The following is a 20,004-nucleotide window of genomic DNA, read 5'->3' on the forward strand; positions in this document are numbered from 1 at the left end:
AAGAGAAAAGGAACAAACAGCCAACTCTTACCTTGCTACTCCTCAGCTGAAGAAGGACTGAACTCCTGTCTCCTCCCCGCTTATATTCCTCTCTCCGCCCAGCCATATTACTTACAGTCTGTCTATAGAAACCTCCAGACCTCTATGGTTAACTAGTGGCTAGCTCCACCCTCTGATCTTCAGGCAAGCTTTATTTGTTAGAGTACAAACAAAATACCAGCACAGGTACAAGTGAGTATTTGGTTCCCAGACACTGCGGACAGTCATTTGCAGGCAAGCGTAGTGAGGGCAGCGCCCTTTAAGCCTCCTGAAGCCTGTGCTCACTTTCCTGTCTTGCTCTTGTCCTGCACAGAAGAGTTAACCTTTAGTCTCTGCTCAGGGTTGCCAAGTAGCAGGCTGGGTGGGATTGTAGGCCAGTGTGTTCCCGGTGGCAGTCACCTACTCATTAACACTTCTGGAAGGGTACAGTTAAACTCCAAACACTTCACAGAACACGAGCCAGGCTGCTGAATGAGGCGTGAGGCGACTGTGACCTGCTGAGCACTGATGGCCCTGGTGAAGGGGTGGAGGTCTTGGTGGAGTCTCAGAACCTAGAACCACCACTGCCATGATACAGAGACCCAGGTCTCAGTCTGTAGGAGAACCTAGTTCTGCCCCTTGAATGATGGGGACAGACAACTTAGCCTTCAGTTCTGTGTCCTTGGCCAGACTGGGATATCACCTACCACCTAAGGTGGCTTTCACCATGACATGGGAGCAACTGCAGAATGGCAAGGAGTCCTTGGTATTTGACAGCCATTGGCCCAGGCTGGAGTGGTGGGTAAATGGGTGGCCAAGTGGACAGGTCAGGCCTGTCTTGCTTGCTGGAAAAACAGGAGAAAGAATGGCAGCAGAACTTAGGGCCTGGCATTGTCAGGAGCCACCATCTTGAGTTCAGCTCAGACGACTGACTCTCGGGGTATAATCTGTCCCTCGGGGAGATGTCCCCAGAGGCAAGGCAGCCATCCCACTGCCCCATGCTTCCTGCATAAATTAAGTCTAGGTAAAGCCAAACTGGGGCATTGGCATCTCCTTCTGAGCCGGTCCACTTTTGTTCTCTCTCAACCCACTCGGAGTTTAAGAAGTTCCTTCCCCTGCCCTCACTTGTCCCAGATCACCCCAGTTTCTGCCCTCTGGGATTCACTTGCCGCTGGGGGGCAAAGAGGCTTATACCTGCACTCCCCTCTGCACACGGCCACATCGTGGGCTGGAGATGCCACTTTCTCGCTTGGTTTAATGATCAATTAATTCTGCTCAGAAAGCCCTTCGTGACCTTGCTTCTCCTCAGTGCCTGAGCTCAGAGTGGTATTTACTGCAGGATGGCAGCTGACAACTCCACCGGGGACTTCCATGCTCCAGGGACCCCGCTGAGTGTCACGGACATCATTGTCATTGCTGTGTATTTTGCCTTGAATGTGGCCGTGGGCATATGGGTAAGAACCTGCAGTAGCCCACTGGGCTCTCCCCGTAGAACTGGGGCCAGCACGTCCCTGGGTGTCTGCACGGGTTTTATTTGGTGGCTTGCTGCCTGAGCACTAGAATTGTGAGTCGCTAGCTATGCCCAAAGTCTTAGTGCAGAAGCCAGAGGTGGGAGGGTGTTCGGGGCCTGGAAGCTCCTGAGCTTAGTCGTCCCCCCCCCCCCCCCAATGTGACAGGCAGATGATTCGACCCAGCGACAGATCCACCAACACTGCTGTGTCGATGCCAGGCCCTTTCCTGTGCCCCATCCCCACTCCAGCCCCCTGGAAGGCCGAGCTTGGGAGTGGATAAGAAGCCAAAGCAAAGGGTTTTAGATTTACCCAGCGGTCCACAGAGTGGGCATGGGCTGTCCCTGGTGTCATCGCGATGCCAGTCTTCAAGGCACTCATAAATGGGAGGGAGTGTAACAAGTCAGCTGTGCCCCAGCTCCCTGCACCATGGTCAGGACAATTCCCTGCCTCGGCCTTGGAGCCCTGAGGTTCTCCATAGGAGAATCATTATCCTTTCTTTCCTTCTATGACTCCTGGCCCAAGATAAGAGCCTGGGGATGGGAGACTGGTCATGTTCACTCAGTATTGTAGGTTGGTGACAGTGCCTACTCTACAGGATGAGAGCTACCAGTGGGGCCAGCAGAAGACATCACTCCACTGCCACCACTGGAGCTATAGGAGAGGCAGTGCCAGCGGGGCTACAGTGGTTAGTGACGCTGGACAGCGTTGAGGGCGGCAATGGTAGTGATAGCAATGGAGAGGTTTTAAAGGTGGTAATGGTGATGATAATAATGAGGGTGATGGTGATAACGGTTATGGTTGTATAAATACTCCACAGACTCACCTACAGGTCAATCTCATGGTTGCATTTCCTCAATTAAGAGTCTTCCCAGATGTGTGTAGTTGACAAAAACCAACCAGTGCAGTGGTGATGGTGTTGGTGGTTGTGGTGGTGGTGGTGATAGTGATGATAATAATGATGGTAATGATGGTGGTAGTGAGGATGGTGGTGGTGATAGTGATGATAATAATGATGGTAATGATGGTGGTAGTGAGGATGGTGGTAGTGATAGTGATGATAATAATGATAATAATGATGATGTAATGGTGATGGTGGTGGTAATAATGGTGGTAATGGTGATGATAATGATGATGGTGGTAATGATGGTGGTGGTGATGATGGTGGTGGTGATGGCGATGATAATAATAATGATGTAATGGTGATGGTAGTGGTAATGGTGATGATAATAATGACGGTAATGGTGATGATAATAATGATGGTAATAATGATGGTGGTAATGATGGTGGTGGAGGTAATGATGGTGGTGGTGGTAATGGTGATGATGAAAATAATGATGGTAATGGTGATGATAATGATGATGGTGGTAATGATGGTGGAGGTAATGGCGATGATAATAATATGGTTATGGTGGTAATGATAGTGGTGGTTGTCTTAGTTGGGGTTCCTATTGCTCTGATAAAACACCCTGACCAAAAGCAACATGGGAGAAAAGAGCTATATATTTCATCATATAGCTCTCAGGCCATAACCTAGCCCTGAGGGAAGTCAGGGCAGGGACCTGGAGGCAGGAGCTGATGCTGCAGAGACTATGGAGGGTGCTGCTGACTGACTTGATCCCATGCTTGCTCAGCCTCCCTTCTTATAGATTCCAGGACCACCAGTCCAGGGTGACCCCACCCACATGGGCTGGGCCCTCCCACATCAGCCACTAATTAAGAAAATGTTCCACAGGCTCACTTACAGGCCAGTCTAATGGATGCATCTCCTCAGTTGAGATTCCCTCCCAGATATAGTGTAGCCGACAAAACCAATCAGTGCAATGGTGGTGGTGGTAGTGGTGATGATGGTGGTGATGATGGTGGTAGTGGTGGTGGTGATGGTGGTGGTGATGGTGGTGATGATGATGGTGGTGGTGGTGACGGTGATGGTGGTAATGATGGTGGTGGTGATGGTGGTGGTGATGGTGGTGGTAGAGACAGCACTAACATAATCAATTATATCAAATACTGAACAACAAATGGCTATCGACAGAACAGGGTTCTCCTCTTACCCAGCTCTGCTCATTTTTGTATTTCTCGAGTCCTGCTTTGGTTTGATTTGGTTTGAATTTTTATTTTATTTTATGCATATGGGTGCTTTGCTTGCATGTATGTCTGTGCACCGTGTGCATGCCTGCTTGGTGCCCATGGAGGCCAGAAGAGTCAGATCCTCTGGAACTGGAGCTACGGATGGTTGTGACCAACCATGCAGCTGCTGCTCTTCAGGAAGAGCGAGCGCTCAATGCTCCTAACCACTGAACCATCTCTCCAGTCCTACGGTGTGTGTGTGTGTGTGTGTGTGTGTGTGTGTGTGTGTGTGTGTATGTGTGTGTGTGTGTGTGCTCCTAACCAGTGAACCATCTCTCCAGTCCTACGGTGTGTGTGTGTGTGTGTGTGTGTGTATGTGTGTGTGTGTGTGCTCCTAACCATTGAACCATCTCTCCAGTCCTATGGTGTGTGTGTGTGTGTGTATGTGTGTGTGTGTGTATGTGTGTGTGTGCTCTTAACCACTGAACCATCTCTCCAGTCCTACGGTGTGTGTGTGTGTGTGTGTGTGTGTATGTGTGTGTGTGCTCCTAACCACTGAACCATCTCTCCAGTCCCACGGTGTGTGTGTGTGTGTGTGTATGTGTGTGTATGTGTGTGTGTGCTCCTAACCACTGAACCATCTCTCCAGTCCTACGGTGTGTGTGTGTGTGTGTGTGTGTGTGTGTGTGCTCCTAACCAGTGAACCATCTCTCTCCAGTCCTACGGTGTGTGTGTGTGTGTGTGTGTGTGTGTGTGCTCCTAACCAGTGAACCATCTCTCCAGCCCCATGGTGCGTGCATGCATGCGTGCATGCGTGTATGTGTGTGCTCTTAACCACTGAACCATCCCCATGGTGCATGCGTGTGTATGTGTGTGCTTCTAACCACTGAACCATCTCTTCGGCCCCATGGTGCGTGCGTACATGTGTGTGTGTGTGTGTGTGTGTGTATGTGTGCCCCTAACCACTGAACCATCTCTCCAGCCCCACAGTACGTGCGTGTGTGCATGCATGTGCACATGCACACGCATGTGCTTGCACGTGTGTGTTTTACAAAGTGCTGTTTTAACAACCCTGCACTAAGCATATCTCTGGTGTCATTTTTCCGACTGCATGCTCTGACTCTCCCTGTTGCAGTTTGCTAATTGGCACAGCTTCCTTATCAGCATTATATCTTCCATGTTGATCTGTAACCTTTGATATTACCAAGGTAACCATCTGGGTGTGCCGCGTCCATATAGACAGGGAGCTTATACTCTTATTGTTCCTCTGCCTGAGGTTCCTGGTGTCTCTCCTCCCCTCAGGCCTCCCTATGTCCCCAGATAGGTCCCCAAATGAGGCTAATTAGTAACCTGCCATGCCCCGTAAGTGTTCAAGTGAACCGAAAAGTTGCTGTTCCTTCCCTCCAAATCAAAAGCTAGAAATGATTAAACTCTGCAGTTGGGGGAGACTGTAGCTTCTAGGAAAGGCTCCTGAGGGAGAGAGCTGGTGTGACTCCAGTCAGCCAGGGAACAGCAAGGAAATCAGCCTCCTCTGACCAATCAAAGCAGAGCACCGCCTTCAGCTCGCCCTGCCCAGGCCGCCTTCATCCCCAGCGACTGCCCTCAGCAGCGTCCTAGCGACAGTGCACAGGACTCTACGCAGCCAGCCCCTCCTTCAAGCCCACCAGTTCCTGGCATCACCATGGGCTCTGTGCCTGTCACCCAAGCAGAGAGAAATCCACAACGGTGCCCCCAGTCTCTGTGCTTAGACTTGTGGGCCAAGGACTGTAGAGGCTCAGAGGCCTGGGTGAAGGCGTCCAACACTGGTTAAGGGAACAGATTCCCTAGCAGCCTCTTGGATTTGGTTCATGAAGTCCAGTCCCGGCTAAAGGGCACGCATCTTGGTGCTGTTCTGAGAGTCACGCTTGTGGTCTCTGTCCTTTCTAAAAGCTTCCGGCACTTGTGTGTAGCCGTGCACTGAGCGTCACTTTAATCAGTAAAAACGTCAGGCTGGGGAGATAGCCCGATGGTGAAGCAAGTGCTGTGTGAGCGTGAGCGTCTGGGTTCAAAACCCCAGGACGCATTTAAGCACGCACCTGAGACCAATGCGTCTATGACAAGGAGACAGGAGGCAAGCAGGAGAATCCCAGAAACTCACAGGACAGCTAGCTGGTTATGCAATGCTGCACAGCAAGAGACCCTGTCTTAAACAAAGTGGGAGATGAGGATTGACATCAGAGGTTATCCTCTGACCTTCATACATGCGCCAGGGCACGTGCGCACGCATGCACGCACGCACGTACGCACGTGCGCACGCACACACAATAATACAAACGAGATGCGTGAGACACTCAAGTTCCGGCAGCAGGTCTGGACCAGTTTAAACCAGAGTTCCAAGGGATGATAACTGCATGTAATTCTGATGCTGAAGGTTTGATGACGGGGGAGCTGTTAAATAACCAAGTGACAAAGACCATTGTTTTAGAGAACAGTAGTTCCCAGCAGGCCAGGCCGACAATCAAAACGGGGCCAGTCGCAGGGCTGGAGAGATGGCTCAGTGGGTAGGAGCACTTGATGCTCCTCCAGGGGACCAGGATTCAATTCCCAGCCACATGGTGCTTCACGCGCATCTGTTCCAGAAGATCGCACACCATCTTCTGACCGCTGAAGGTGCCAGGCATGCACACGGTGCACAGACATACATGCAGGCGAAACTCCCATGCATATAAAATAAAAATAGAAATCCTAAAAAGGAAAAAAAAAAAGATGAAATCAGTCACACTACAGTTTGACCTCCTCAGTGTGAAAGTAGCTGCTCCCCAGACCCTCCAAGACAGCAGGATGGAAGAGGCAACCGCTGCCTGCCTGCCCAGGCAAGCGTCAATGGGAATAATAAACACAGTGTTCCCTGCAGCAGAAACCCTAAAGTAAGCCGAGGTCCCCACAACTCTGTTTTTCTGCCCTGCCTCCCAAGGACAGTCACTTCGGAGCTGACAGGCTGCTTAGAGTGTTCGTTGCCTAATTTTAGCCTGTCTGTAAAACCATCCCCTCCTGCTTGACCAATAGGAATGATCATTCTGTCTTACAAGAGGAATCACAGCCAAATTTGAAACAGAAAATAAACCGGGAACACCATAATTGTGCCTCTTTTGCTGGCTGAATAATATTCCACTGTACGGACACGCCTCGTTTTGTTTGCACATCAGTAGGTGGACTTGGAGTTGTTTCCACTTGGGGCTATTTTGAATAATGCTACCAAGAACATTCTATGTGCCTCTGTGTAGACATGGTCTCACTTCTCTGCGGGTCACATGGCATTGCTCTGCTCAGAGTAAGGAGGAGCTGCCCCTGGCAGCAGCATCTGACGTTTGTTACAGTTTGTTGCAGTTTCCTTCCCTTTGCTGTTCTTGCAGTCTGCATGTCGAGCCGGCAGGAACACAGTGAGTGGCTACTTCCTGGCAGGCCGGGACATGGCTTGGTGGCCGGTGAGTTCACCTCTCCTCTGTCCACAGGCCATCTGCATCCCCGAGGTCACTTCCTGTGCCTCCTTCAAGGTCCCTGTTTAAGACCAGCTCAATGGGATAGGCCTGGGCTGGAGGGGACCCCCAAGTCAGCTGTGTAAGGACAAACTGCTCGAAGTTCTCTAAAGGGTTTTGGAGTCTGAAAACTCTATTTCTTAGCCTGTGGGTGCCCCAACTTGCACCTCAAAGCCTGGGTTCTTCATGTATGAAGAGGGAGTGCCCTCCTTTCCCCCTTGGACTGCCAGGTGGGAGGAGGTATTTCTGGGTCTGGTGGGGCTGAGGTCATGGGCTCACAGTGATCACTTTTCTTCCCTCTGCAGATCGGAGCCTCGCTCTTTGCAAGCAGTGAGGGCTCTGGTCTCTTCATCGGACTGGCAGGCTCGGGGGCTGCTGGTGGCGTGGCTGTGGCCGGTTTCGAATGGAATGTGAGCCTCAGAGGATGGGCACCACCTGCGGGAGGGTCAGGGCAGGGGACACAGCCACACTGACTGGCCCCTGGATATGGTGTGGTTCCCAGCAGTGTGGATCAGCCAGGGTCTGCCAGGCTGTGGGGCACAGCATGCCAGGACAAGTGTGTGGTAGACACAGACACGCTGGGTGACTCCACTGACCAGAGAGGCCCACAGAAGGGAGAAGCGCCAGCTTCTTACAGCAAAGCAGGAGGGGCTGGGGTAGCCTCAGCACCACCAGACTCCACCACATCTGACTGTGTGCCAAGGTAGGGCTTTCGGGAGCTGTGCCCACAGCCCTTTCCCGCCTCTGTTCCCACAGGCCACCTATGTGCTTTTGGCGCTGGCATGGGTGTTTGTACCCATCTACATATCTTCAGAGGTGAGTCTGGGGGCCTTGGCAGAGGTTGGACCCTCCCCAAGTTAGCAGGGGCAGGCAGGACCTCTGAGACATCATGTCACAGGGCTGGGTTTCCTGACATTTCTGTCAAGCAATTACAGCTGATCCCTTTGGCCCTTACTGTCACACGCAACTGGCCCACCATGGCCAGCATGCTGCCTATCAGGGCTGCTGCTCCAGGCAGCCCCTTGGTAGTACGTACACCGGTCTGCATTATCTGAGACCCTCCTGTCTCAGCCTCAGTCCTGAATTCGCTGAGCCAGCAATTCCCTTTCCCGAAGCTTCTGTGCTTTCTAGGTGCAGGGCTTGGCCTGGGGCGGATGAGCCCCGGAATGGAGCTGGTTCTTCCCGATACTCATGTTGTATGAGAACACTTAGCCCTCATCCCTTCTGCCTACCCAGATTGTCACCTTGCCTGAGTACATCCAGAAGCGCTTCGGTGGCCAGCGCATACGCATGTACCTATCTGTCCTGTCCCTGCTGCTGTCTGTCTTCACCAAGATATCGGTGAGCTGCCCCAGCCTGCTTCTGCATGGGAACATCCAGGGTCTAGGGACGCACGGTGCATGGGAGGAGCCTTAGAGACTAGCTTCTCTGGCAACCGAGGGCCAGGGAGAGGCAGCATCTCCCAAGTCTGAGACAGCTGCTCCTGATGCCCAGTTCGGGGAGGGTGGAGGATGAGATCTGAGCTATTCAAAGTGAGCCAGGAACTGGGTGGTCGTGGTGCACACCTTTAATCCCAGCACTTGGGAGGCAGAGGCAGGTGGATCTCTGTGAGTTCGAGGCCAGTTTGGTCTACAGAGTTCAAGGGCAGCCAGAGCTGTTAGAGAGAAACCCAGGGGACTGAGCCAGGATTCACCACTAGAGGGAGCCAAAGGCCTCATTGTGCCTGCCAGTTCTAGGTTCTAAGTCTTCTCTTAGGACCTTGCCCTGGAAATAGCGAAAGCAGGAACCCCATTTTCAGCGACAGAATAGGAGGAACTCAGGGCCTGTCTGGGGCAAGCACCTGGTTTTACAGATAGGGAACTTGAGGTTGGAAGGAAGGTCATTGGTTTTGTGGTAGGCCCATTACAGTTCCTCAGGATTGCCTTGCTCCAGCAGCTGCAGGCTCCTGAGAGGAGCTTGGACAGGAGTCAGTGACGAGGGAGCTGGCCCAGCCTAGTCTGCTGCCTCTTGTGAGGAGCACAGCCAGTTCTCAGGATCCGGAGAGGTGGATGCTGTTTCCCATGGCCTCAGCAACATCCTGCCACAGTCTTTCTAGGTGTTCCCAGAGAATCATGATGGCTTCTCTCTCTCTCTCTCTCTCTCTCTCTCTCTCTCTCTCTCTCTCTCTCTCTCTCTCTCTCGATTCCTTTGCAATCTGGAGGGACCTGGCCTTGAGTTTGACTGTCCCTCTCCCACTTTTCCTCTTGCCCCCACCCCCTTTCTCCCAAAACCCACCTCCTAGAAGTCAGGCAGAAGGCCTGATCCTGGCCTGCCCAGGGCCCACTCTACGTGTGTGTGTGTGTGTGTGTGTGTGTGTGTGTGTGTGTGTGTGTGTGTAGTCAGGGGGTGGGGATGGAAGGATACACAAGGTAATCCTGGGGCTCCAGTAAGGAAGAGATGTGATAGTCAGGGAGGATGCCAAGGAAAGAGATGGGGGCCATCACTAAGAACGTCTTTGGGGTAGGAGACTGAGGAGAAGCTGGGCTGGCCATGAGAAGTGGCGGAGTTTGAGGCACACTGGCAGGTAGACTCTAACATTCATATAAACAGTCAAGTGCCACTTCTGGCTCTGGGACAGACAGACTGCTCTGGAGGGGACAGGAGACTGCGGCCTTAGGCTGTGGGAGGTCAAAGAGCCCCAGAACTGGCGGGGTATCCACAGCCACTTCCAGGACAGCTCTGCAGAATCACTCAGCTGAGCTGGGGGAGAAGGAAAAGGGAAATGGACCGAATCTTGGGGTGCTTCCTTCCCCATCAAAGGCCTTACACTGGGAGACTCCAAGTGGGCCACTGGGCAAGACTTCAGAGGGCATAAGGAAGCACGGGAGGGGCCTCAGAGACAAGCTCAGCAGCAGCTGGTGAGTCCTTCAAGGTCGTGGTGACTGGGCCAAGGTCAGCTAATCTCCAGGTTTCTGTCAGAACCACAACAGCCAGGATGTGGCTTCAGACTCTGCCTTGTGGGTGACTCCAAGTTACCAGCTGTAAATGGGGAGCAGTCATGTCAAGGCCTTGCCTCAGCACCAGGCTGGGCCGCCTGCTCTGAGGCTGAGGGGAAGCGGGAGGAGGCACTAATTGCTGCGCTTCGTTTGGGAGAGGCTGGGCCCGCCCTGGGTCTTGGCTTCAAGTGTGGAGCTATTTGAAGTGCGTGGGCCACAGTAGGCCCAGACACAGAGCCCAGGAACGCCCTGCCTGTCTGTACAGCTTGTCCAGGCAGAGGTCACAGGGCCCTCCCGCTGCTATTGTTCAGACAGGAGCACCAGCAGGCAGAAGATCTACCATGGCCGGTGTGGAAAATCACAGCCGGTGCTCAGAGCCAAGAGTCCAAGTGCAGTTCCATCACTGTGGGGCTCTGGAAAACAGGGGAGCGAAGCATGACACCACATAACCCTCAATAAAGGCTAACCAGGGCTCACAAGGTGAGCCATCATGGCTTACAAGGAGATCCGTCACACCACAGCACCTCTCCCTCCCCCGTAGAGCCGCACACCGCATGCACATCAGCCATATTGGCCTCCATGCACTGCACAAACACCAGGCAAGCCTCTGAGTTTCTGCCTCAGGGCCTCTGCCCTCGCTATGGACCTCTACCACGTGCTCTTCCCTGGGGATGCATGCTGTGCCTTTGCCTCTCTGGACTCACAAATCTTTCCTCTTTTACCCCTATCCCTGCACGTCTAACCCCTTTATTCTCTCTCCCTCTTTCTTCAGACCTGCAACATTTTCTGGGATTATGAATTAACTGACTTAGAAAGTTATAGCTGAGGGTAGTGACTCATCGCTGTCATCCTAACATCTGAGAGGCTGAGGCAGGAGGATGATGAAGTCAAGGCAAGCCTTGGTTACAGAGTAAGAAAGACCCTGTCTGAATAAATCAACCAAGAGAGAGTGTATCCTCACCAGGCAGTGATGGCACATGCATTTAATCTCAGCACTCAGGAGGCAGAAGCAGGCAGATTTTTGTGAGTTCGAGACCAGCCTGGTCTATGGAGGGAGTACCTGGACAGCTGGAACCCTGTCTCTAAATAAATAAATAAATGGAAAAAAGAAAGGAAGGGAGGTAGGTAGGTAGGAAGGAAGAAAAAAGGAAGGAAGGAAGGAAGGAAGGAAGGAAGGAAGGAAGGAACAGCCAGAGCCTGGAAGCCCAGCCCCCTGCCCAGCAGTTATGGGCACTCTGTTATTCTTCTTGCATAAGGCAAGGACAGGCAAGGCTGGAGGGCGGTCAAGGGGCAGGGAGGAAAAATGGGGGTGGGCATTTGGAAAGAGTCCGCAGTGGCAGGGGTGGCGAGAGGCAGAGTGTGGCAAAGACAAGCAGGTCCTCTTCTGAGCCACCTTCCCCCCACCTGAGACAGCACCCACAAAATGGGCAAGGCCCTAGATTGGGAACATGAGTGACCCCTGGAGGGGTCCCAGGAATTCTGTGCAGCTCCTCAGAGGAATGAACACAAGAGAACGGGGAAAGGATGGCAGGCAGAGGGCACAGACCCCGTCTCCATCAGCTCCTAGGTCACAGCAGGAAGGGCCCATTCCCATCGGATGGAGGTGGAGTGGGCTCCTTTGGAAACACCAACGCTTCAGCTCAGAGCTGTGAGCCCAGCAGCGCTGCCCCTTACAGATGTCTCCCCGCTCCCCCCCCCACCCCCTCCCCGTCCGCTGAGTTCAGGATGGGCTGTGAGACAGCGTGGGGAAGGGGGTGCTGAGCTCAGTACTGATCTCCTTGAGGAACCCCAGAAGCCTGAAAGCCCAGGGTCCTGCAACTGAAAAAGATGGCCTCATCTTCTTCCTGGGACCATGTGACCTTAAGCAAGGCAACTGCTGTCCCATGTTGGCAACTGCCTGTTAGGGGCTCGAGAGCATTATGGGAGTCATGGACTATGGTGCCTGGGGTACAAACATGTATCCCTTATCAAGGCATGCCAGGCTTTCTGGGACAACAGGGCTTGGAGAACCAGCTGGGTACCAGGGTAGGCAAAGAACTCTTGTAGAGAGCTTGACAGGAGTGGCGATGTAGCTGAGGAAGAGGGGAGAGGGGAGGCCTGTGATCAGGTGAGTCTGGGCCAGTCAGACCCACTGCAGCAGCGGTGGCGGTGGTGGCAGAGGCCTGGCTTGTTTCAGGCCTGAGGGTAGTCCTTCCTTTAGGACGAGGATGCCAGTGCTGTCCTTTGAGCAGTGTCTCTGGGTTTTGCCATGACAGACACGTTCCTGCACTCTCTTGGCCTCCATATCTCATATCTTTGGGGAATTAGGTGAGACTCTGTGGCTTCCCCCATATCACCAATAAAAGGCAGCACAAAGGACAGGAGGTTCCAGGGAGGGTCCCCATCTTCTGCACCTTTAATGCCAGGCTAGTGGGCTGTAGGGATGGAGGGCTGAGTGCGGCTGGAAACATGTCTGTTCCACACCTGATGCCCTACTGTAACAGCTAAGGACCACAATGACCCAGGAGGAGGTGATCTGCTCAAAAGGTACAAAAGACTGGGCCACCTAGGACAGCCCCAGGTCCCCACAGCAGTTAGCTTCTATTGGTAGGAGGTGGAAGCCTAGGCTGGGCAGGAGGTGTTCAGGCCTCGCCAGTGCAGTCTCTCTTGGGACTGTAGAGCTCTCCCTGGATGATGAGCAGGGCTTCACCCCGTAGCTCTGTGCTGTCGGCCTCCCCGACCCTGTTCGGATGTTCTGGTGGAAGGCAGGGAGGGCACCGTGGATGAGTTGTGTGTCAGATGGACAGCCTAGAAGATGAGAAGCAGAGCAGACAGTCCCAGGCCCAGGAAGCTAAAAGCCTAGAGGTAGCGCGGTGCTGGGAGTGAGTGCTGGATAACAGCCAGGAAGGGGACTCCTGGAATAGCTCTCCTGAGGTCTCCTAGCCCCCCTCTTACTCCTGGTCAAGCCTCGGCTGGCAATGCCAGGTGCAGATACCTAGCAGGGAGCTGGCTTTGAGAAGTCTCCCCCTTCCTGAGTCTCAGCCTCTTCAGCCGCACGAAGCGAGGTCTTTTGTCCTTGAGCTGGAGGCTGATCTCTCCACTGTCTTTGCCCAGACCAGTCTGCTCCCCCGACACACACACCCAAAGCCAGGTGCCCAAATGAAGGCTTCAGCAGTCACCTGAAAACACCACATTAGAGTTTCCAGATGGGAAGACCTCTCAAATGCAGGAAGGAGCCAGTAGGGAGAGCTGGGGGGGAGGGATGGGCATAAGAATAAGAGGCTATGGTGCCAGTGATGTGTGTAGAGGGGTTTTTTACACAGCAGGGCAGAGGTTGAGATGAGAGGCACGGATGGGAGGAGGAGCACATGGGAAGGTTTGGGGAGAGATATAGGGAAGGTGTTTTTTGCGAGGGGTGTTAAGGAACAGGGTCATTGAACTGAATTCCCCTCCGACATCCTGTACCATCCCTGGGGCCTAGATTCTGGAGTCCAGAGCCGGACAGGCTGCTCTAACAGCCAGGCCCTGAGGAGCTCAAAGGGTCTGAGGCTCACATCTCCTGGGCCTCAGGAAGGCTGGGCTTTGCGCCTACTTGATCCACACAGCTGGGGGCTAGGGTGACCCATGGCCTTGCACCTTCTTAGGGACCTATTGGTCCTGAAGGCTGACCTTGAGCTGCCCTCCCAGGGCTCACACAACACAGAAGGGCAGGTTTGGAAACAAAGTGGACAGGGCAGAGCCCATTCTTCCAGTCCTGGTCCTCCCACAGTTGGTGGAAGGAAGGGCCTTCCTCAGGCTGCCTGCCCAGCCAAGCCCTGGGACCAGCCTTTGACACAGCTATCTGCAGGCCAGTCCTGCTCAAGGGCAACAGAACTGCCTTCTGCACAACTTGCAGCTACTTCAGAGGCGCATTAGTTTGAGTCTCTGGGGGAGTTCCTCTTGGAAGCCTCCTTGTCATGGTCCTTTATGGAACTGGGGGACAAAGCTCTTTCATATCCCCCTGGGTCGGGGCCGAATTCAATGACAACACGCTATCTGGTGGGTTCTGGCCACTTTGAATTTTATTGTGACAGTAACATTTGCCATACACCTGAACATGACACACAGCTGTCCACAGCCAGTTCTCTCTCTCCCACCCTCAGCTGCCCCACCAGGCAATGAACAGCTTGTGCGGTGTGTCTCTATTCCTCTCCCCTGGGACACCTACACTTAACAATGGCTGAGGCCAAGTCACAACGCCAGTGTCTCTGAGCCCTGTATCTCACTACAATGTCTGATTTCTGCCCAACTCTCTCCCCAGATTGACCTGTATGCAGGAGCCCTGTTTGTTCACATCTGCCTGGGCTGGAATTTCTACCTGTCCACCATCCTCACCCTCGCCATCACGGCCGTGTACACCATTGCAGGTATGGTTCCTGGAAGCCCACCAGGAACAAAGAGCCAGGGATACATGCAGGGAAACCTTCCCACAGCATGGGGAGGGGGCCTGGGAGTGGCCAATTCACAGGTGTCAGATGGCTAACCGCTTAGGTACTTTGGTGCACAGCTTTCCCATCTCCAAGGACAGCAAACCCACCAGCAGGTAATGCTGGTCAGACAGACTCTCCTGGCTCAGGGATGGGACACTTATCCAGCAACCTTGTTCCCGGCAGGGGGCCTGGCCACTGTGATATACACAGATGCCCTGCAGACGGTCATCATGGTGGTGGGCGCTGTTATTCTGGCAGTCAAAGGTGAGGTCTGGGGGCTGGGCAAGGGTGGGCTGTCGCAGCACCCTGGAGTTCTTTAGGTTAAGCCACAATGGATCTGCCCCACTACTGGCCTCCTTGGCTGGTAGGCTCTGCTTCCTCCTGCCTATAGGGGTGCAGTGGTGAGGCGCTGCTGAGGCTCCCTCAGGGCTAGGCAGGCCCCACAGCAGGCAGCCACGCAGGCATACAATTAGTAGACCACAAAACAGCTGAGGTGTTTCAGCCAGCGCTTAAAGTCATGTACAGAGTCCTAGGAGGTGCTGTCTCCCGTCAGACAAAAGCCTGCAGGGAGGGAGGTATGCTGGACAGGTAACACTAGTCTAGAATCAGACAAGTGAGTTCTACTGATGCCCTGGAAGGGAAAGAGCTGGGGAGGCAGGGAGGAAAGATAGGTCCTAAGGTGGGTGGTTTTAAAGGTGAAACCTCAGCTCAGGGTCTGAGACCCTGTGGCAGAGGCTACCCCTGGGCCTCCTCACAGAGATTCCTGGTGAAACAGACCCTGGCCTACCTAGGCTCCTAGCCCCACACCTCGCTGAGAAAGGAAGCCTGGGTGATGCCAGAAGCTGTCCTACGTCCAGGTGTGCTCCTCCCAGGGTAACAGCCTCCGTCTCCAGAATCTCCGGCAGGCGAGGGGTCTCATGGCCGTGCACAGGCTGGACGAGAGGGCAGTGACTATAGACACTGCCAGGCCAGGGCTTGGCCTCGCACCACCCCACCCTGAGGTAGATAAGACATGTCCTGGACTCAGAGGAAAGACCCTTGGCCTGAGCCCTACCTGCTAGGCTGACCATGAGGAGCAGAGGAGCCTCTGCCTCCCTTCTCTGTGTCTTGGAAGGAAGGGGCCACATGCTAGCAGTGTCTCAGCTCTGCTGAAGTCATAGCCTTCAGAAGCCCAGGTCATGGCTTCAATACTAGATGACTCAAACACCAAGAAAACCTCTTCCACCTCCTGGAAGGGCCAGTCCAAAGACTGGCAGAGAACCCCGGCCTGAGGCCAGCAGTCTTCCGGAGACTAGCCATGACTCCTGCTGGCCAACAGGACACTGTGGGCCCATGTGCAAAATGCTCATGTAATAGTTATATTTTAAATACAAATAAAATACTCTATTTCACCTTTTTTTTTTCTTTTTTTAAACCTCGACCCTTCCTAGAGCAGGCAAGGTGAGGTAGGGACTCCAGTTTGATGCATGAAGTTATCCGTGAGACAAGGGTAGTAGGAGCCAGGGAGTCAGGGCCACCCAAAACCAACCCATCTGTGCCCAACCCTCCAGCTTTCGACCAGATCGGTGGTTACGAGCAGCTGGAGGCAGCATATGCCCAGGCCATCCCCTCCAGGACCATCCCCAACACCACCTGCCACCTGCCGCGAGCAGACGCCATGCACATGTTCCGGGACCCTTCCACAGGAGACCTCCCGTGGACTGGGATGACCTTTGGTCTGACCATCATGGCCACCTGGTACTGGTGCACTGACCAGGTGAGCACCAACATTGCCCATCCCCCACCTGCTACCCTCTGGGGTGGGGTTGGGGTACAGTTCAGCTGCTAGGGTTCCTTATGGTCTCGGGCCCTGCGCTTAGAGTCCGATGGGGCCCACTGGCTGCCACCTGCCCTGGCCTTCAGGTGCTTCGACTGGGACAATTTTGAGTATGGGATTCCAAAGGGACTTGGGTGTTCCTCGGTGGCCGTGAGCTCTGCTCGGAGGCGAGTGTTTCGGGTCGGCCTTGGACTCCCAGGATCTGGTAGCATTCGGGGTGTCGGGCCACTCTTGGGCTGCCAGTGGTGGGGGCCTGTTGTGGCTGGGCTTGCTTTCTTGGGAGAGGTCTGAGTGCCATCAGCAGCAGGCCGGTAACGGGGAGGCCCCGGGGTCCTTGAGGTAGTGCCCCCATGTCGGTGGAAGTGCTGGCCCTGGAGAGACAAAGGAGAGTGAGGTCTGAATGACATGGCAGGTGGGCAGAAGGACTTCCCTTTGTGGTTTGTGCCCCAGACCATCCATCTGCAAATAGGGTTAGATACGGAGGGAGGGACCAGAGGGGGTTGGTGGTGACAGTGCCTCCATCTGAGCCTGCGTGGCTGATGAGGACTGAGACAATTCTGACCTCTCCTGATTTTGAGCTCTGACAAGCCACTTCACTTCTCTGGATTTAGGGACCTGTCCTGAAGGCTGTGGCAGCCCTAGAGAGGGGAGCAGGGGGGGGGGGGTCCTGGGATAGGCACAGGTCCACTGACCATTGGTGTCCAGAGTGGTGCTCACTCAAACTAAGCCCCCCATAGGATAAGTCAACCAGGCTACGGCCGGCAGCTAGGAGAGCTGTGACCGTTTTCATAGTATCTTATGCACACACACACCTGCCTCCCTGAGGGTCCCGCAGGGCCAGCTCCACTCAGGGGCTGAAGATCAAGACCCAGACACACCTGATGCACACCAACTGGAGAAACAGTTCATACAGATTTCCAGTGTGGGAATCCACACGGGCAGCCAGGGGACAGAGGCACTGGGAGGCTAGGCCTTCATTTCCCTTTAGTAATCGGTTGCTCTCCAGCAGGGCTACTCTCCTGTGGGACCCCACATGCCTGAGGTTCCCACCTGGCCTTTACCTCCTGCCTAGGCTTTTCAGGTGGCTTGAAGCAGGCGGTACACTTTTCCTTTGAGGACTGATGGCCAACCCCAGAGGGTGAAAGGCAGTCTGGAGGGCCTGCTAGGGGAGTAGATAGGCCCCTAATCCCTGCCATCTCTTGTTTCCCCTGACCAGGCAGGCCGGGCCCAGCCACACATCTCTGGGTAGAATGTCATTCGAAAGCATTTTCCATGAAGGCCAATGAGTCAGCATCTATCCTGCCCTCGTGGCTAGATGAGGGCAGATATGGAGCCCAAGAGGCCTAGAGAGGGTCACCAGGGATACAGAGGATGGTTCCTGCTAACCCAAGGTGATCACATCACCAGCCATGCCTCCCTGGCCTCACCTTGGGCTGGGTCTACTCCAGGATGCCAGGCCTTGGTATCCCAGACCCTGGGTCCCAGATGGCCCTCAATGGCCTTGAGGGTCTGAATGAACTCTATCCTGCATGCTACAGGTCCACACACAGTAGGTGACCATTTTGTAACCAACAGTGGGCTGGGCGTGGTAGCACACGCCTTTAAACTCACTGCTTGAGAGGCAGAGGCAGGCAGATCTTCTGTGAGTTCAAGGCCAGACTGGTCTTTGTAGGAGTTCCAGGTCAACTAGGGTGACACAGTGAGACCCTGTCTTAAAAAAACAGGAAGCAGGGCAATAGCAAATGAAGCACAGGCTCTGCCACACCACCGCCACTGCCCCTCCCAGGCCGTGCTGTCCCTCGTATGAAGCAGAAGGCTGCACAGAGGGAATGCATCCTGCAGTCCTGTAAACAAAGGCAGCCCCTGGATTTCTGCACCAGCAGCATCCATGCCTATGAAAGCAGTCAAGAACTTCAGGAAGTTTCTGGAGGCATCACAATCCCTGACTTCAAACTCTACTACAGAGCTACAGTACTGAAAACTGCCTGGTATTGGCATAAGAACAGACAGGAGGACAAATGGAACCGAATAGAAGACCCGCATATCAATCTACACATCTTCCACCTGATCTTCGATAAAGAAGCAAAAAATATCAAATGGAAAAAAGAAAGCATATTTAACAAGTGGTGCTGGCATAACTGGATATCAACATGTAGAAGAATGAAAATAGACCCATATCTATCACCATGCACAAAACTCAAGTCCAAATGGATCAAAGACCTCAACATAAAGCCAGCCACACTGAACCTCATAGAAGAGAAAGTGGGAAGTACACTTGAACGCATTGACACAGGAGACCACTTCCTAAATAGAACCCCAATAGCACAGACACTGAGAGAAACAATTAATAAATGGGACCTCCTGTAACTGAGATGCTTCTGCAAAGCAAAGGACACGGTCAAAATGACAAAACGACAGCCTACAGAATGGGAAAAGATCTTCACTAACCCCACATCAGACAGAGGTCTGATCTCCAAAATGTACAAAGAACTCAAGAAATTGGACACCAAAAGATCACATAATCCAGTTTTTAAAAAAATGGAGTACAGACCTAAACAGAGAACTCTCAACAGAGGAATCTAAAATGGCTAGAGGACATTTAAGGAAATGTTCAACATCCTTAGTCTTCAGAGAAATGCAAATCAAAACAACTCCGAGATTCCATTTTATACCTGAAAAAGAATGGCCAAGATCAAAAACACTGATGGCAACTTATGCTGGAGAGGTTGTGGGGAAAAGGGAACACTTCTGCATTGCTGGTGGGAATGCAAGCTGGTACAACCCTTTTGGATGTCAGTGTGGCGATTTCTCAGAAAATTAGGAAACAACCTTCCTCAAGACCCAGTAATATCACTTTGGGGTATATATCCAAAGGATGACCAATCGTGCCACAAGGACATGTGCTCAACAATGTTCATAGCAGCTTTGTTTGTCATAGCCAGAACCTGGAAACAACCTAAATGCCTCGATTGAAGAATGGATAAGGAAAATGTGGTACATTTACACAATGGAGTACTACACAGCAGAAAAAAAAATAACATTTTGAATTTTGCAGGAAAATGGATGGAGCTAGAAGACATTATTTTGAGTGAGGTAACCCAGACCCAGAAAGACAATTATCACATGTACTCACTCATAGGTGATTTTTTAAACATAAAGCAAAGAAAGCCAGCCTACAAATCACAATTCCAGAGAACTTAGACAACAATGCGGATGCTAAAAGAGACTTACATAGCTCTAATCTACATGGGAAGTAGAAAGTATAAAAAGACAAGATGTCCTCAGTAAATTGGGAGCATGGGGACGTTGGGGGAGGGTTGAAGGGGGAGGGGAGAGGCAGGGAGGGGAGCAGAGAAAAAATGTAGAGCTCAATAAATATCAATAAAAATGTATATACAAAAAACTTCAGGAAATGCATAGCAGCCCAGGGTCCTAGAGAACCAGGCCCACCGAAGCGACCAGCTTCATCCTCGAAGCCATACTCAGTTAGGTGGCAATATCCATGGTCAGAGGTCAGGATGGTGAAGTGGCCAAGCCAGGGATGGGAGTGCAGGCCTCCCCAAAAGGAATGCATAAGCTGGGTAGTGGGGAGCACCCTAGACTGCTCCAATTTCGCGATAGCATCTGTCACAGTGCCAGCTGCTCAGGCTCAAA

The 20,004-nt window shown here is 53.0% G+C and overlaps 2 protein-coding genes across 5 annotated transcripts in view; one reads left to right on the top strand and one right to left on the bottom strand.

Moving 5' to 3' along the window:
- The first annotated feature begins 1,358 nt into the window (after positions 1-1,358).
- Slc5a10 (solute carrier family 5 member 10) overlaps positions 1,359-20,004 on the top strand; it is a 51,178-nt gene continuing 32,532 nt past the window's right edge. For 3 of the 4 annotated variants that reach the window (XM_041664777.1, XM_041664776.1, XM_041664779.1), the window contains exons 1-8: positions 1,359-1,472; positions 6,989-7,060; positions 7,417-7,521; positions 7,868-7,927; positions 8,348-8,452; positions 14,366-14,471; positions 14,718-14,798; positions 16,085-16,290. In XM_041664777.1, coding sequence (XP_041520711.1) covers positions 1,359-1,472; positions 6,989-7,060; positions 7,417-7,521; positions 7,868-7,927; positions 8,348-8,452; positions 14,366-14,471; positions 14,718-14,798; positions 16,085-16,290 — 849 coding nt within the window. The remainder of the gene's footprint in view (positions 1,473-6,988; positions 7,061-7,416; positions 7,522-7,867; positions 7,928-8,347; positions 8,453-14,365; positions 14,472-14,717; positions 14,799-16,084; positions 16,291-20,004) is intronic. The other variant, XM_041664778.1, reaches the window with a different exon arrangement.
- Positions 14,114-20,004, bottom strand: part of Fam83g (family with sequence similarity 83 member G) — a 28,177-nt gene continuing 22,286 nt past the window's right edge. Inside the window, exon 6 of the mRNA XM_041664775.1 lies at positions 14,114-16,721. Coding sequence (XP_041520709.1) covers positions 16,359-16,721 — 363 coding nt within the window. The 3' untranslated portion in view covers positions 14,114-16,358. The remainder of the gene's footprint in view (positions 16,722-20,004) is intronic.

The sequence above is a fragment of the Microtus oregoni genome, unplaced genomic scaffold, assembly GCF_018167655.1.
Source record: "Microtus oregoni isolate MIOR12 unplaced genomic scaffold, Mior012 000015F_ref0000493, whole genome shotgun sequence".
Classification (NCBI taxonomy): domain Eukaryota; kingdom Metazoa; phylum Chordata; class Mammalia; order Rodentia; family Cricetidae; genus Microtus; species Microtus oregoni.